This window comes from Neoarius graeffei, chromosome 13 (genome assembly GCF_027579695.1).
Source record: "Neoarius graeffei isolate fNeoGra1 chromosome 13, fNeoGra1.pri, whole genome shotgun sequence".
NCBI classification, from domain to species: Eukaryota; Metazoa; Chordata; class Actinopteri; order Siluriformes; family Ariidae; genus Neoarius; species Neoarius graeffei.
In genome coordinates, this window is record NC_083581.1 from 59,475,632 (window position 1) to 59,493,390 (window position 17,759).

General features: G+C 38.9%; 1 protein-coding gene across 2 annotated transcripts; it reads left to right on the forward strand.

The window, feature by feature from the left end:
• The first annotated feature begins 742 nt into the window (after nucleotides 1–742).
• si:ch211-112c15.8 (tumor necrosis factor receptor superfamily member 1A) lies at nucleotides 743–17,121 on the forward strand. Of its 2 annotated transcripts, none has more exons than XM_060938215.1 (10): nucleotides 743–988; nucleotides 1,878–1,986; nucleotides 4,355–4,480; nucleotides 4,573–4,707; nucleotides 7,835–7,922; nucleotides 8,497–8,540; nucleotides 8,697–8,894; nucleotides 9,034–9,071; nucleotides 9,177–9,294; nucleotides 15,683–17,121. In XM_060938215.1, exons 1-10 carry the CDS (start codon nucleotides 965–967, stop codon nucleotides 15,988–15,990), a joined length of 1,188 nt encoding a protein of 395 aa, XP_060794198.1. In that variant the 5' UTR covers nucleotides 743–964; the 3' UTR covers nucleotides 15,991–17,121. The 2 variants fall into 2 exon arrangements, with proteins under 2 accessions (XP_060794198.1, XP_060794199.1); XM_060938216.1 differs by having other exon boundaries at nucleotides 9,177–9,285.
• Nucleotides 17,122–17,759: the final 638 nt, after the last annotated feature.

Sequence of the window (17,759 nt, forward strand, 5' to 3'; positions counted from 1 at the left end):
GCTTTTGGGGAACTTGGCACAGATTGGTTTGGGCTGCCAGGAAAGCTATAGTAACTCATAACAACTCTTTAGAACTGTGGTGAGCAGAAAAGTATCTCAGCATGCAACAGCAGAAGACCACATTGGATTCCACTCGAGCCAGCCAAGAACAGGAATCTTCACATCAAGAACAAGTTCCTATTAAAGTGACTGGTGTGAATGAATGAATGAATTCCTAACTTGTTAAGGGCATTATCCCCTTAGCCTACGTCAGTTTCTCTTACTCCTCTTTAAACTCTTACTACTTTCTTTCAGAAGTTGTCATCTCCAAAGCATTTCAAAGGGGTACCAACTGAAAATTATTTTTTTTTGTGATGTAATTAGGATTTCCTCATCACCACATACCATCATGGCAGTATACCATTACTATTTATTTTATTGAAACCTTCTCTGGAAGCCATGAACCTTTTAGTCTCCACTAGGTGTCATTATTAGTCCTGTTGCACAAAAGCAGGTATGCTACAACCTGCATAAATGAAGCTCTGTTTTTTTTCTTTCTTTTTTCTAGTTATTACATACAGAACTACCACAGAGAGACCAAAAGATCATAAAGAAGAGGATGTTCCTCTGTGACGAAATTTTTACCATTTCAGCCTACTAATCTGTCCTAGGACACCTATTAAGCACTCTGGGGTGTTGGTTTGACGTATTTTCCTGTGTCGCATTTCTGAGAAATTTGCTTTACTTCACCACATAAAGTTTCAGGTCCTCAAGACTTAAACTTCCTGTTAGTAGTAGTCTTCTTGTGGAAGAGCAGTTTAGTGAATTTGGCAGTAGAGGTACATGTCAGAGGCTACTATGTAGCAGAATTCAATTACTTGCATACTTTTTGGTTATTTAATTCATTTCTGTACATTTTATTTGGTCAAATGTGCATGCTGAAGTTGATATTTCTGTTCATGGATATTTTAAAACTCATTTGCCCATGACCATGTCGCCAATGTTTATGGTGAGTAACCATTTCTGAAAACAGATTTATTAGTTACCTACACTTACCTACTCCCTGCATATTATTAAATACTCTTAAAACACACAAAGCTTATTAAATGCTGTTAAAGTGTACTCATATTCGAATTAGGGTTGTACCTTGTAATGTGATTGCAAGCTGATAGTTATTTCATTAGTTTATTACATAGTTAATTCCACAGTAACCATAGGTCTATTGCTCTTTAGAGACAAAATTTATTGATTACGTAGCTAAACCCCAGGCCAACATTTGTTTTGACTGTCTCTTCTCTGAAATTTAGCATAGAACACAGGTCTATGAAAAAGTCAGGGAACATCTATCTCCATTCCGGTTGTATTATCACTCTGAGTTTAGTTCCAGATCAGGGCTAGAACTATAATTTCTAGGGCTTTACATCTTCAGAAATGGGGTACACATGTTTATCAGTGGAAACTTGTAATATAAAGTTAGCAATGTAAATGAGCTGAGATAATCGAACAGGCTGTTAGTGGTCCAGTGATGCAGATAAGTATTAAAAAAAACCCATAATATAAACATTCTGGATGATTTGTTTACACTTCCATTTTTTTTTTTTTTTTACAGTTTGAATAAATGTGATATTGGGAGACTATGTGGGAATTACAATGAATTTTTATTCAAGCAAAAATGGCTCGACAAATCTGTGATTGTATAATGACAGTAGGAATTCTGTTTTCGTGCTGTTGTGATTTGCTCTTCTGTTTATGGCTTCCTTTAACTGTGAAACCAGGATACAGCTCAAAGTTGTGTAGATCATTAATTTGTACTGAAACAAATGGCAAGACTGTAAAGAAGTAAATATTGGTTATGGTAATCAGATCATTGCTATATGTGATATTTCTTTATACTCCAGGTATTTGCTCTGGTTGCAGCCTCTCTGTGTCACAGTGGAGACTGTTCGCATAAATGTTCACAGCCTTTGCCTGGTAATCAGATGCTTACCACAACCAGCTGTTTGGCAGGTAAACAAAGTTTCTCCTTTTGACTTAAAAAATGGAAGGTTGATTTAAGAAATGTGGTGTTTTAAGCATTTTCTTTGGCTTTAAATTAAGTTGTGCACCTTTTGTGCCGGTGGCACGGTGGTGTAGTGGTTAGCGCTGTCGCCTCACAGCAAGAAGGTCCGGGTTCGAGCCCCGTGGCCGGCGAGGGCCTTTCTGTGCGGAGTTTGCATGTTGTCCACGTGGGTTTCCTCCGGGTGCTCCGGTTTCCCCCACAGTCCAAAGACATGCAGGTTAGGTTAACTGGTGACTCTAAATTGACCATAAGTGTGAATGGTTGTCTGTGTCAGCCCTGTGATGACCTGGCGACTTGTCCAGGGTGTACCCCGCCTTTCGCCCGTAGTCAGCTGGGATAGGCTCCAGCTTGCCTGTGACCCTGTAGAACAGGATAAAGTGGCGAGAGATAATGAGATGAGACCTTTTGTGCCCATTGTTTTAAATGACATCCATGTCATTAATATCGGTCTTGTCACACTAATGACAGATTTCAGCTGGAACTGAGATGGAGGCCTGTACTAAAGTGTTAGCTTGCTGCATGTTGTTTTGCTGAATCAATTTCTTCATGTTTAGCAACTGTATCCATTCATACACTATACAGCCAATAAAATGTGGGCATTTGACCATCAGTGATATACATGATGATCACATATGTGGGGCTTCCCCCAACTGTTGCCCTAAAGTTGCACTTACTAGAGGAAGCACACAGTTGTACAGTATACCTTTGTATACTGCCGCATTCTAGTTTCCCTTCACTGGAACTAAGGGGCCTAAACCTGTTCCAGCATGACAGTGCCCCTGTGCACAAAGCGAGCTCTATGAAGACATTGTTTGCCAAGTTTGGAGTGGAAACAGTTGAGTGGCCTGCACAGAGCCCTAACCTCAACCCACCTGATCAACTTTGGAATACTGAATGCACCCCAGACCTTCTCACCCAACATCGGTGTACAACCCCAGTAAAGCTCTTATGACTGAATGGCTAAATCTGCACAGGCACATTCCAAAATCTAGTGGCAAGCCTTCCCAGAAGAATAGAGGATATTATAACAAAAAATGGGGAGTTAATCTGGAATGGGATGTTCAAGAAGCATGTGTGGGTGTGATGTTCATATGTCCACAAACTTTTGGCCATATAGTGTAAGAATTGATTTTAAAGTCTCTCGTTAAAGCATTAACATGAAGCATAAGTAAGGAATAAAACATAATGGGGCATGCTGTTATAGGTAAATAAAAGAATTAACAATGTAGTGGTGTGACATGGCCCAGTTACTGTTACCAACCATAACAATTTTTCCACAATGATCAACATTTTTCACAATTAATAAAATCTATGATTGATGAAATATTGTACTTTTAGCCATTTATAGGTACATTTTAATGATGTGAAACATCCAAGAAAGAAATCCGTTACTGTTCCAGCTATAAATAGCCGTCCCTTCATCAGCTTCTCTTTTGGTCTCTCTTGAGGTTAAGAAGAAAAAAAACAAGCAACCAGAGAACGCAAAAAGTTCTCTATCATGAACTCAGACAATTACAATGCGCTGACACTTTCCAGTGTGCTGAGATTCCTTCCATCAAAATTAAATGTCTCATCATCTCTAGCCGCTTTATCCTGTTCTACAGGGTCGCAGGCAAGCTGGAGCCTATCCCAGCTGACTGCAGGCGAGGTACACCCTGGACAAGTCATCACAGGGCTGACACATAGACAACCATTCACACTCACGGTCAATTTAGAGTCACCAGTTAACCTAACCTGCATGTCTTTGGACTGTGGGGGAAACCAGAGCACCCAGAGGAAACGCACGCGGACAACATACAAACTCCGCACAGAAAGGCCCTTGTCGGCCACAGGGCTCAAACCCGGACCTTCTTGATGTGAGGCGACAGCACTAACCACTACACCACCGTGCCGCCAAGTTAAATGTCTTCTTAGGGAAAACTTTACCATATCTGCAATTATACACTTTGAACTGTTAAATAAACAAACTTTTAAAATGTGCTGTTATTTTTAGGCTTAGATTATAAGGGACATCTGTCATACAAGTCCCTTTAAATATACTATTACTATTAAAAAACCCCCAAACATACTAGAACGATCAAATTAATATCAACGTGACTTGTTGAATCACAGCCAGCTCTATTGTTAAAGCTGTGCTAAATTACCCAACACCTTCTGACCAATCAGAATTGAGAATTCAGCAGTTCTGAGGTACATGTAAGATTAATGCACTTCAACACCTTTTGAGGTTTATATTAGTATTATTAGGTTAAAGTCTTGTAAAGTACATACAGATGTGTTGCCCTTGAGGAACCTGACAAAATTCTGACTTTTCAGGCTATTTCAAAAAAGCATCTTGCCAAAATCCAGGTTATTTACTCTGTGAGAAATGTGAAAAGGACAAATACACAAAATATAACAACACACTGCTTGATTGCATACCTTGCGAATCGTGTGGTGTTGGTGAGTAAATTTGATTATCATTTGAAATTCAGTTGCAAAAATCATACATCTTTGTGTAATGTAAGGTTGGAAAGAGATCTCTTGGTTTACAGGTATGATTACTATGCGTGAATGTACAAATGAAAAGAACCGGGAGTGCAGGTGCAAAGATGGGCTTTACATGATTAACAAGCATACAACTTACTCGTCATGTGAAAACTGTACAAGATGCACAAACTGTAGCACATGTAAGTAAAATCTGGTATCAAATCAAATGTCATTCTATGCACCTTTTTTTTTAAACATCAATATCAAATAAAAAAAGCATAACTGAGTGTTTGCAAGCTGTAAATATCTGGAGTCCAATGTATGTACCTTATATTGCTAGTGAAATGATTTTCAGCATGTGAAGTTTGTTTTATTACAGTTTAATCACTATTACTGCTACAGACCAAACACGGTGATGCCTAACAACAATTAAACTAGACTGCATTTCCACAGAGAAAATGCAAAGTGTGCTTGCTGAGCTGTAGCAGAACAGCTATCATGCTAGCATGCTAAAAGCTAGCATGCCAACATGCTAGCAACTAGCATGCTAACAGTTAGAATACTAACATGCTAAAAGCTAGCATGTTAACATGTTAATGCTAACATGCTAATAGATAACATGCTAACAGCTAGCATTCTAACATGCTAATGATTAACATGCTATTTGTTAAAATTCTAACACTTTAAGGCTAATATGCTGACAGCTATCATGCTAACAGCTAACAGGCTAACATGCTAATGACTAGTATGTTAACTTTTAGCATGCTAACATGCTGAGGGTGACATGCTAACAGCTAACAGTTAGCATGCTAACATGCTCAGGCGAACTCGCTAACAGCAAACATGCGAACTCTGCATGTTACCATGCTAATCCTGACATGTTAACAGCTCTCATGATAACATGCTAATGGTGAACATGCTAACAACTCGCGAGCTAACAGCAGGCATGATATCGTAATGGGTAACATGCTAACAGCTAACATGGTAACACGTGAATGCTTATATGCTAATTGCTATCGTGTGTGCGTGTAAGTATTCCTTATAAAGTGGCCATTGAGTTGAAGTTGATTTGCTGTAAAAGTCTCAAATGAGCAGATCCTTGCCAAATGCATCATCACCTATGGGGGAAGGGAGGAATGACTCAGCTTCCATTGATTAGCGGCAAAATGGAGAAAAAATGGATGGATGAAAGACAAGACAAAGACGAGTGCGGGTCAGAACCGATGTGTGTGTGATGGGTGATTTGGCCTGAGGTGTCATATGAAGTTTGGCGGATGTGTGGTGAAGTGTTACTGAGCAAAACTCCATTCATTTGAATGGGGCCAAAAATCAATGGAAGCCTATGGAGGGAAAAAGAGATGCGTGAAAACCAAGGAAAAGATGAGTGCAGGTCTCAGATGAGGGGATGGATCTGTGTGGGGACTTGGCCTGAGGCATCAAGTGAAATTTCTTGGAGTTTGGTCACTTGGTTAAAAAAATTGATGGAGAGTGAAAGTTTTACTCCTGAAACACCATTCATTTTCAATGGGGCCAAAAATCAATGCAAGCCTAAGGAGGAAAAAGGGATGAGCAAAAAGAAAGGAAAACTATGAGTGCGGGTCAGGACCGATTGCATGTATGTGTCGGGGGAGTTGGCCTGAAGTATCACATGAGGTTTGGTGCATCTGTGATGGGGCGTGTCCGAGTAGGATGATTCGATTCATGAGCCCTATTCATTCTCTATGGGAAAAAAACAAAAGAAAAACGACAAGAACAAAAGAATGGGCGCGTTGATCCAAAAGCTGTATACAAGCACACTACACCACTTCGGGCCAGACGTCTCAGAGTTGGAACGGTGTCTCTATCTCGAACGCCCTAGGAGTAGTAGTATGGAATCAATTTTGTGCCAAAATGTTCATACAATGCTTTTGAAACATCAAACAAAAACGACAAATCAAAATACAAAAAAAGAAAAAAAGTCAATTTTTTTAGACTGGCAAACAAATTATTTGTGTAATCATGCAAAAAATCAGTCTATTACTCTTCAGAAACCTTTTATTTTTGTTCCGCGTCTTTCTCAGTTTTGCTTGACGTAATTTATTTTGGTTGCGATTCCAGCTTTCTCGTTTGCGCTCCCTGACTTTTTGCTTGCAGTTTTGGCACAAACTTCACGTGTGGGTGGGCTGTCCAGGAATGCATTGCCATTGGGTAACTTGTGTTTGACTGACAGCTCCGCTCAGCCATTCCCCGGAGGCTGTTGCGGCCATTTCCTACTCGGATTTTGGCGGACTGTTTGACAAGTGACCGATCCATTGACGGTAAACAAGGATCGAGTGGACTTCAGTGACGACTATAATATTGAATTAATTCAACAAAGTGTAAATTCAATATCATAGTCGCCACTGAAGTCCACTCGATCCTTGTTTACCGTCAATGGATCGGTCACTCGTCAAACAGTCCGCCAGAATCCGAGTAGGGAATGGCTGAGTGTAGCTGTCAGTCAAACACAAGTTAGCCAATGGGAATGCACTCCTGGACAGCCCACCCACACGTGAAGTTTGTGCCAAAACTGCAAGCAAAAAGTCAGGGAGCACAAACGAGAAAGCTGGAATCGCAACCAAAATAAATTACGTCAAACAAAACTGAGAAAGACGCGGAACAAAAATAAAAGGTTTCTGAAGAGTAATAGACTGATATTTTGCACGATTACACGAATAATTTGTTTGCCAGTCTAAAAAAAATTGACTTTTTTTTTTTCTTTTTTTGTATTTTGATTTGTCGTTTTTGTTTGATATTTCAAAAGTATTGTATGAAGATTTTGGCACAAAATTGATTCCATAGAGTAGTGGATCCAAAAAACGTGTCGGAATAAGGCAGAATAAGTAAACTTAAGAAGAACAATAGTGTGCTTGCCTTTGGCGAGCAAGCACACTAATGAGGAAACCTAAATCTTTGTGGTCAAATGAGTAATAAATGAGTGATAAATGGGATGATCTATTGAGCCAATAGATAAAATACTCATAAACAGTGCTAGTATTAACTGTAAAACATACATGTGTGGTGTGCCTATAGTGCTTAATTACAGTGATAAGATTTTGGCCATTTCCAGTTAGATCTATAGTGTTCCAATAGAATAAAGTCATTTCTCAATTTACTAAAGATTTATTTTAAAAAAAAAGTTATTGAAACTTTATACCTGCTCCTTGATTACAATTTCACCTTTCAAGTCTTTTAAACAGAATGCTTCAAAATCCTGTAACTGCCAGTGTGAGGTAATCATAATGATATGATGTAGTAAAATATTATGAGAACTTAATTTTAAGCTGTTTATGTCTGATTGTTCTTTAGGCCCCGAATGTAATGGTAAATGTGGAGTGCCGTCTTGTGGGCGTGACCAATTCTTGGATCAAAAGGGGAAATGCCAGTCATGCGCTGCGTAAGAGATGTCTTTTTTTTTATGTAGAATGGTTTTCTTGCTTCTTGTTTTTGGACAGTTTTTAATTTTAGGAACTGTGGTGATTATTGTCAAAGCTTTTGCTGATTAAATAAATGTGAGTTTTAGAATTCAACTCACGTTTATTTTAGAACTGATAACCACTTTGGGAAAGCAAAAAATCAAGAAGTTTAGTGAAAATAGTTTCAGGTTCTGTTTGATTCTTCAAAGTGAAATGTGGTAGAATTTAGGTTAGTGGGTTGTGGGTTTCCTGTATATAGGAGTGAACATCTTTTGTCAGAATTTCCTGCCATTTTAGAGAGATCTGCTAATCAGCTTTCCTGAAGAAATGTCACAAACATAATGTGTGTCTAAATTATAGTTAGTGGCCACGTCATTACACCTACTCTTCTGATGTACTTAAGAGAGAGCCAGAGCTGTTTACAGTTAACTGTAATTCACACATTCTTGGTGCTACTTTTGAAGTCAGTTGACTGGCTTTCTCTCTCTCTCTCTCTACGCTTATATACAAAGTTGTTTATTTATGCTTATTATTTTTTTCCTCTCATGATCACAGTCACAATTGCTCGGATAAGTCCTGTAAATCCTTTTGTGAACCAGGTAATTAAAAATACACACGTACAATGTCTGGCAAACACTTTTCACCAATTCCACATATACTTCATGTGCGCTTTAGACAACAGTATTCTGACAATATATAATGTATTTGCAGACATCAAGGAATCATGTTATAGATGATGTTTTGTCTTGTTTTAGTGAAATCTAATCTCACAATATGGATTTTGGTGATTGCGTCCCTGTCCATACTGGCACTGCTCGGACTTTTTGCTCTTTTTTGCTTCATCTGTGAAGCCTATAGAAGGAAACAATTTTGCTACTGGGTTCATATAAAGAACATGAATGACGGCCATGCTGGTCATAATGAAGTTCCACCAAACACGCCAACTTTACCTGGTAAATGACCTTTTTTTTTTCTTCTTTGATGTTTTGGATATTAGCATTGGGAACACATGCTCACATGTGAACACATTAACATATTATAATTTGTAGACAAAGCCAATCGAAATTATTCATGTTTCCCTTTTTTCAACAGATCAGCCTGAGGACCAGCTGAACAATCATTTGCTATTGGTTTGTATTATCTTCTATGAATGATGTACACATGACTGTTTTAGTGTGCTTGAAATGAAACCAAGCAAACAAATTAACAAAAAAATGATTTCTCTCTTTTTAAAGAACATAATCTCTGGAACTGCAGTGAAAGATCCAGGGACCAGAGACAAACAAAGACGTCTGGACTCAGACTGGACTAGACAAATCGCAGCACCCCTTATTATAAATGAGGGTATAAAAGGCATAGTAACTATATATATTTTTAATAATTAAGTGTTATGAGATTCTGTTTTCTCAGCAGGATTTGTTGAGTGTCTTTTCATTAGTTGCTGATCAAAAAGTCAATTTCTGTTTGAATCCCAGTGATGCCACAGCCATCTGTGGCTGGGAGCCCAAGAAAACAAAATTGGCCTGTGCTCTCAGGAAGGGGTGGCATATTCTCTCACCCCTGTCAGTTAGAGCAACGCTAGTCAACCATGGGTGTCCGTGAGCTCATGCATACAGAAGTGGGTGAATAGCACTTTCCTCTGAGTGTGTTATGCTGTCCCCTAACATTGCATAAGCAGCATTTTGAAAAGATGGGGTCAGCTGGCATCAGGTGCTTCCTCCAAGGCCTTTGACCTCCGTGGTTGGTATCTGTCGTGTGATGGGGAGACCTGTCTTGTGGGTGGGAATTGGCCATATCTAAATTAGGGAGAAAACTGGGGGGAAAGTAAATTTCTATACAATTATTTAGAAAACTTGTACCAAATGATTAGATGCTCAATCAGATAAGGGAGTGCAGCATAAGTGTGCTTGATGTCTCAAACACTTCCTATTGAGAAAATGAACATGCAAACATAATTATTGCTATCAACTGTAAGCTGATTCAATCTGACACATATTTCAATATGTCACATATCTTTCAAAAATATAATATAGTACTGTATATTTATTTACTAATTTAGTAGAGGACACTGAAAAAGAGTTAAAGAGTGCATTTCAGATAATAAAAGAGAATTACTTAAGGTTCTGTACATTACAAACATTACAAAAACTGTATGGCATAACAAGAAGTTTGCAGAACAACATGGGTAAATTTTCAAAGATTTTTGAAATAACCCTCCAGCTGGTTCCATTATAAAACTACAACCCCAATTCCAAAAAAGTTGGGACACGGTGTAAAACATAAATAAAAACAGAATGTGAAGATTTGCAAATCATGGAAACCCTATATTTCATTGAAAAAAGTGCAAAGACAACATATCAAATCTTGAAATTGAGAAATTTTGTTGTTTTTTTGAAAAATATATGCTCATTTTGAATTTGAGGTCAGCAACACGTTTCAAAAAAGTTGGGATGGGGCAACAAAAGACTGAAAAAGTTGTGTAATGCTAAAAAAAACCCCCTAATTTGGTTAATTGGCAACAGGTCAGTAACATGATTGGGTATAAAAAGAGCATCCCAGAGAGGCGGAGTCTCTCAGAAGTAAAGATGGGGAGGGGTTCAATGCTCTGTGAAAGACTGCGGTGGCAAACTGCAACAATTTAAGAATAACATTCTTCAATGTAAAATTGCAAAGAATTTGGGGATTACATCATCTATGGTAGATAAAAAAAGTTGGGACTCATTAAAATCATTAATGGAATCATTAAAAGATTCAGAGAACCTGGAGAAATCTCTGTATGCAAGAGACAAGGCTGAAAACTGACATTGGATGTCTGTGATCTTCAGGCTCTCAGGCGACACTGCATTAAAAACAGACATGTGTTTGTAGTGGAAATCACTGTATGGGCTCAGGAACACTTCAGAAAACCATCGTCTGTGAAAACAGTTCATTACTGCATCCACAAATGCAAGTTAAAACCGTTGGATATGTAAACAATATCCAGAAACACCGCCACCTTCTCTGGGCCCGAGCTCTTTTATGATGGACTGAGGCGAAGTGGAAAACTGTCCCAAGCTTTGATGAATCAAAATTAGAAATTCTTTTTAGAAATCATGGACACCATGTCCTCCGAGCTAAAGAGGTGAGGGACCATCCGGCTTGTTATCAGTGCACATTTCAAAAGCCAGCATCTGTGATGCATGAGGGTGCATTAGTGCACATGACATGGGTAGCTTGTACATCTGGGAAGGCATCATTAATGCTGAATGATATATACACGTTTCAGAGCAATATGCTGCCATCCAGACAAAATCTTTTTCAGGGAAGGCCTTCTTTCTTTCAGCAAGACAATGCCAAACTACTTTCAGCACATATTAAAACTGCATGGTTCCTTAATAAAAGAGTTCGGGTGCTAAACTGGCCTGATTGCAGTCCAGACCTGTCTCCCATTTAAAATGTTTTGTGCATTACGAAGCGCAAAATATGACAAAGGAGACCCCGAACTGTTGAGCAACTGAAATGATATATCAGGCAATCATGGGACAACATTCATCTTTCAAAACTACAGCAATTGGTCTCCTCAGTTCCCGAACATTTACGGAGTGTTGTTAAAAGCAGAGGTGATGCAACACAGTGGTAAACATACCCCTGTCCCAACTTTTTTGAAACATGTTGCTGACATCAAATTCAAAATAAGCATATATTTTTCAAATAAACAATAAAATTAATCAATTTCAACATTTGATATGTTGTCTTTGTTCTATTTTCAATGAAATACTGTATAGGGTTTCCATCTCATTATCTGTAGCCGCTTTATCTTGTTCTACAGGGTCGCAGGCAAGCTGGAGCCTATCCCAGCTGACTACGGGCGAAAGGCGGGGTACACCCTGGACAAGTCGCCAGGTCATCACAGGGCTGACACATAGACACAGACAACCATTCACACTCAATTTAGAGTCACCAGTTAACCTAACCTGCATGTCTTTGGACTGTGGGGGAAACCGGAGCACCCGGAGGAAACCCACACAGACATGAGGAGAACATGCAAACCCCACACAGAAAGGCCCTCGCCGGCCACGGGGCTCAAACCCAGACCCTCTTGCTGCAAGGCGACAGCGCTAACCACTACACCACCGTGCCGCCCCTAGGGTTTCCATGATTTGCAAATTATCGCATTGTTTTTAGTTACAGGTTACACAGTGTCCCAACTTTTTTGGCATTGGGGTTGTACATGGACATGTACCGGTACCCAAGGGAACTTTTAAAAGCAAATCGCTGTAAAAGCAAATATTGATCTGATTTCATTTTTACTGTCTACCTTTATAGTAATTTTTTCATTATTCATTATCTTTGGAAGCATTTGAGATCTTTGCAGAAATTCTTTAAACACAATTCATTTTACTAGATGTTTGTTAGTACATTGAAATTTTGCGTAGCACCGTATATATAATAAGCCTCCTCTTTTCCCATAATATACCAAGCATTTTCTATTACAGATATCTTGTCTTTCGGATAGATGATGTGTTGGATTGTTTTGTACTTTTTGGTTCCCCACTGATGCACTATAGATGATGTGTTGGATTGTTTTGTACTTTTTGGTTCCCCACTGATGCACTAGATCAGGTTTTGTGTTTTGAGTTGAAAGCATCTTTATTTAGACTTGACTGATACTCATGTTATTTACTTTGTCGTGAACAGAAATTATGTTTACTCTAAATCTCAAAATCTCAAAAACAATTCTAAAAGCTCTTTATCAAACCATGTTAAATTTGAATGTATGAGAAACCCAGCCTTTCCTAACACCTCTGAGCCTTATCATTTTGCCAATCAGGTGGGTGTTTGTGACCGTGTCAGAGAAGCTGAAGGCTCAGTGATGAAAGTGATTGATATGAGGACTACACCGAAGTTGCTCAATCAGATAAGACACTGCAGCATAAGTGTGCTTGATGTCTCAAACATTTCCTGTAGCCTCCCTGCACTGGCAAATTATCAGCATTTAAATTAAATTTCTGCAGAAACTCATGAAGTCTTTTCTCATACAAAGATAAAGAATATAGGAAGAGGACTTTTACCTTTCCAGCGAATTAGTAATACTACTGCATGGTTTTATGGGTTGCGTCCTGACATCTTACCGGTCTAAGATATTTTATTAGAATGAAGTAATAGTTTGATTAAAAAGACTTGATGATGGTGACATTCTTCTAGACACAGTATTGAGATAATAAAATACAAAGTGAGTTGCAAACTATTTTGACTAGGAGAAGCGTCTGACATGATGATCAGGGTTTGTGGAATCTTTGGCTGAAATATAGTTGTGTGCATTTAATTTGTTTCATTTGTTATTGAATTTAACAACAAAAGTCCTATATTTCTTATTTGAGAAAGTATATTACATTACATTACTGGCATTTAGCAGATGCTCTTATCCAGAGCAATGTACAATGTACCCTAAGCAGCCCAGCAGTTAGGGGTTAGGTGCCTTGCTCAAGGGCACTTCAGCCATTCCTGCTGGTCCAGGGAATCGAACCAGTGACCTTTTGGACCCAAAGCTGATTCTCTAACCACAAGGCCTCCCTGGGCAGTGTCTATACAGTTGTAGTCAGAAGTTTACATACAGTGACATGAATGCCATCTTGGATATGAATGTCAGGGCAATATTTGGGCTTTCAGTAATTTCTTTGAACTGTTCTTTTTCTGTGGCAGAATGATTGTACAGCATGCATCTTTAATAAAAAAAACCACTAGAATTTGGTGCACAAGTTTTAATTTTCTTTAGGTTTTCTGAAATCACTACAGGGTCAAAATTATACACACATGGTCAAAATTATACATACAACACACCTAATATTTGGGTAAAATGTCTCTTCACAAGATTCACCTTGACCAAACATTTTTATTTACCACGAACAAGCTTCTGGCAGAATTCTGGATGGATATTTCACAACTCTTCATGGTCGAATTGGTAGAGTTCAATTAAATTTGTTTTTTTTTTTTCTTGGCATGGACTTGACTTGTACAGTAAGCACGGTCCATATATTTTCAATAGGGTTGAAGTTGGGACTTTTTTAAGCTTAATGTTAGCCTGCTTTATCCTCCACAGCCAGCTCTGATGCATGTTTGGGTTCATTGTCCTGTTGTAACTCCCAAGTCATGTTCAAGTTTCTGATGGTTTATGCTGAAGAATTCTGAGGTAGTCCTCCTTCATTTTTCCATCCACTTTGTGCAATGAACCAGTTCCACTGGCAGCAAAACAGCCCCAGAGCATGATGATCCTACCACCACCACCAGCTGGTACAGTGTCCCTCTGTACATGGTGGTCATTGTGGCCAAACAACTCAGTCTTTGTCTCATCTGACCAAACAGCTATCCTCCAGAAGGCTTTTTTTTTTGTCCGTGTGGTCAGCTTCAAACTTTGGTTAAGCTTGAAGGTGTCAATTTTGGAACAAGGGGTTATTTCTTGGATAGCAGCCTCTTAGTCCATGGTGATATAAAACTCACTGAACTGTAGACAGTGATCCATCAGCTTCCAGTTCATGGCAGGGCTGTGCCATGGTGGTTCCCGGGTTGTTCCTGACCATCCAAACCAATTTCCTTTCAGCTGAGGGTGACAGTTTGGGTTTTCTTGAAGCAAAGTGACTTGGCAAAGTGACTACACCTCACAATAACTTGGATACAATTGTTTGAACTGATCTTGGAATTTGCAGTTGTTTAGAAATGGCTCTAAGAGACATTCTGGAGTTGTGTATATCTGCAATCCTCTTAGATCTGCACTGAGCTCCTTGGACTTTCCCATTTTACTGTGTGTTGGTCAATCCAGTGAATGCTATAAACAAACCCTTTTTATGAAGGCACAGAGAAGCTACCAGCTGTGGTCAATCATGATCACTAACAGGAAGTTAAGAGGCCTTGGCAAGATAAGAGACATTTTGGATGTTTCAGCACCTCTGAATTAATAATCTATGTATGTAAATCTTTGACTCTGTATGTATAATTTTGACCCTGTGTTGATTTCAGAAAACCCAAAGAAAATTAAAACTTGTGCACCAAATTCTAGTGTTTTTTTTAATTAAAGATGTATGCTTTACAATCATTCTGCCACAGAAAAAGAACAGTTCAAAGAAATTACTGAAAGCCCAAATATTACCATGACATTCATATCCAAAATGGCATTCTTGTCACTGTATGTAAACCTCTGACCACAACTGTATCTTCTTCTTCTTCTTTTGGCTGCTCCCGATTAGGGGTCGCCACAGCGGATCTTTCGTCTCCATTGCTCCCTGTCTTCCGCATCCTTCTCTACCACACCTGCCACTTTCATGTCCTCTCTCACCACATCCATGTATCTCCTCTTTGGCCTTCCTCATTTTTGTTTGCCTGGCAGCTCTATCCTCAACAGTCTCCTTCCCACATGCTCTGCATCTCTTCTCAGGATGTGCCCATACCATCTCAGTCTCATCTCTCTTAGCTTAATTCCCAAGCTCTCCACATGTGCTGTCCCTCTGATGTGCTCGTTCTGACCACAACTGTATATTATAGTGAATTTATGTTATGTTAATAATAATCAAACATTCTCTGAGATAATAAAAAATAACTAATGGTCATCTTACTGCAGAAAATATGGATTTTTTTTTTTCTGTAACAGATTCAAGCTACCAGTTGGCATCTTGACAAATAATCATGTGATAGGTCTTTCTGGCCTTTTAGGAGCACAAGTACTCCACCCATTACTATACTTTAACAACTGTTCATTCTCTTTCACCAGAGCTGCCCAGGCATAACATGGAGATGTGGCCAGCCCCGGTGCTCTACACCATCATCAAACAGGTTCCTGTGCGGCGTTGGAAGGAGTTCTTACGGTTGCTTTCCGTATCTGATGATCAAATGGAGAGAGTGGAGCTGGAGGCAAGAGGCTCCTATCTGGAGCTGCAATATCAGATGCTCCGGCTCTGGAGTCAGATGAGTGATGCTTGCCTGGAAGACATCTACTCTACACTACATTATATGGACCTGTCAGGGTGTGCAGAGGATCTGCAAGAGAAATTGCAGCAGTTGCAGGAGACCTGGGTCTAGATAAGTCTGTGAATACAGGGTATCCCAAAAGTCTCCAAATATAGGGGATGGTTGGATCAACATTTTCCGGGTTCTTGGATTGGTTGCCATGTCCCCATGGAGTGGCCTCCTGAGATCCCCAGATCTCAGCCCACTTGATTTTTACCTCTGGAGCCAGGTGAAAGCCATGATCTACCATGAAAAGATACAGCACAAAGATCATTGAAAGGAATGAATTCAACGTGCAGTTACATGTACCATATAACACCAGATGTGTTAGCACGAGTTCATGAGTGGGAGAGACGATGTCGTGTGTGTTTACAAAGAAATGGCAATCCTGTAGATTCAAGTTACACTTTGTTAAAAAGTGCTAATCTCCCACATGTATGGAGACTTTTGGGACACCCTGTATTTTTACCTCTCAGCAGGCCCAATACTTTAGTGTTCTCAAATACTCTGAATCGAATGTCTGACACAGTTGGGACATTTTATTTGTATACATTGCACTTGTACAACCTACAAGAACCATTGTTCAAACAGGTTTTTACAATGTATTACAGAAAGTAAATGAATATGAAGCTGCGTCATGCTGCTTATACTTTTGAAATAATGTATTCTTGGTTTCTGTTATCTGAAATGTATTGCAAAGTGCACAGAAAGTATATATAGAGACATCAGATAAGCTGTAACAGTAAGTAATTATTTAACTACATTATACTTGCCACAGATAATTGAGGCAGCACGCTATAAGGACAAATTTAAGCTAGTCTTTGCGAAGCCATAAAGGTTCACCTCAGTACAGGAGTTAAATTACAATGGTTTAAGATGTATAATGTTGCCATACACCAGCTGATGTCCCCCCACTTTTCGACACTGTTTTTATTTAAAAAAAAACAACCCACCAACAACAACACTTCAATCAGAACTGTAGGTTTTAAAAACCATTAAATGTTTAAGTATTACACATCCGCTGCCACAAATGGTGGGCTGAGGGTGAAGTACGGTATGTGACATTTTTGAAAGTCACTCTGGCACATTATGTGCATTTATTATGATATCAATTTGGGGTCATGTTACCGGTGGTATTTTTGTGTAACCTTATACTTGTATGTGTTCTTTAATTTGTGTAGAATAAATGTAATGTAGCTTAAATGTGTGTGTGTGTGTGTGTGTGTGTGTGTAAAAATGTAATATGTATGTACACTACCGTTCAAAAGTTTGGGGTCACTTTGAAATGTCCTTATTTTTGAAAGAAAAGCACTGTTCTTTTCAATGAAGATCACTTTAAACTAATCAGAAATCCACTCTATACATTGCTAATGTGGTAAATGACTATTCTAGCTGCAAATGTGTGGTTTTTGGTGCAATATCTCCATAGGTGTATAGAGGCCCATTTCCAGCAACTCTCACTCCAGTGTTCTAATGGTACAATGTGTTTGCTCATTGCCTCAGAAGGCTAATGGATGATTAGAAAACCCTTGTACAATCATGTTAGCACAGCTGAAAACAGTTGAGCTCTTTAGAGAAGCTATAAAACTGACCTTCCTTTGAGCAGATTGAGTTTCTGGAGCATCACATTTGTGGGGTCGATTAAATGCTCAAAATGGCCAGAAAAATGTCTTGACTATATTTTCTATTCATTTTACAACTTATGGTGGTAAATAAAAGTGTGACTTTTCATGGAAAACACAAAATTGTCTGGGTGACCCCAAACTTTTGAACGGTAGTGTATGTATGGTATACAGTTAGTTCCAGCAACATGAGTTACTTTATTATGTTGTCTTAAATGT

Coding starts and splice junctions, on each gene's coding strand:
- si:ch211-112c15.8 (XM_060938215.1), top strand. CDS start 965: ATGACCATGTCGCCAATGTTTATG. Junction 4,708..7,834: donor ATGCACAAACTGTAGCACAT/GTAAGTAAAATC, acceptor ATTGTTCTTTAG/GCCCCGAATGTAATGGTAAA. Junction 9,295..15,682: donor TATAAATGAGGGTATAAAAG/GCATAGTAACTA, acceptor CTCTTTCACCAG/AGCTGCCCAGGCATAACATG.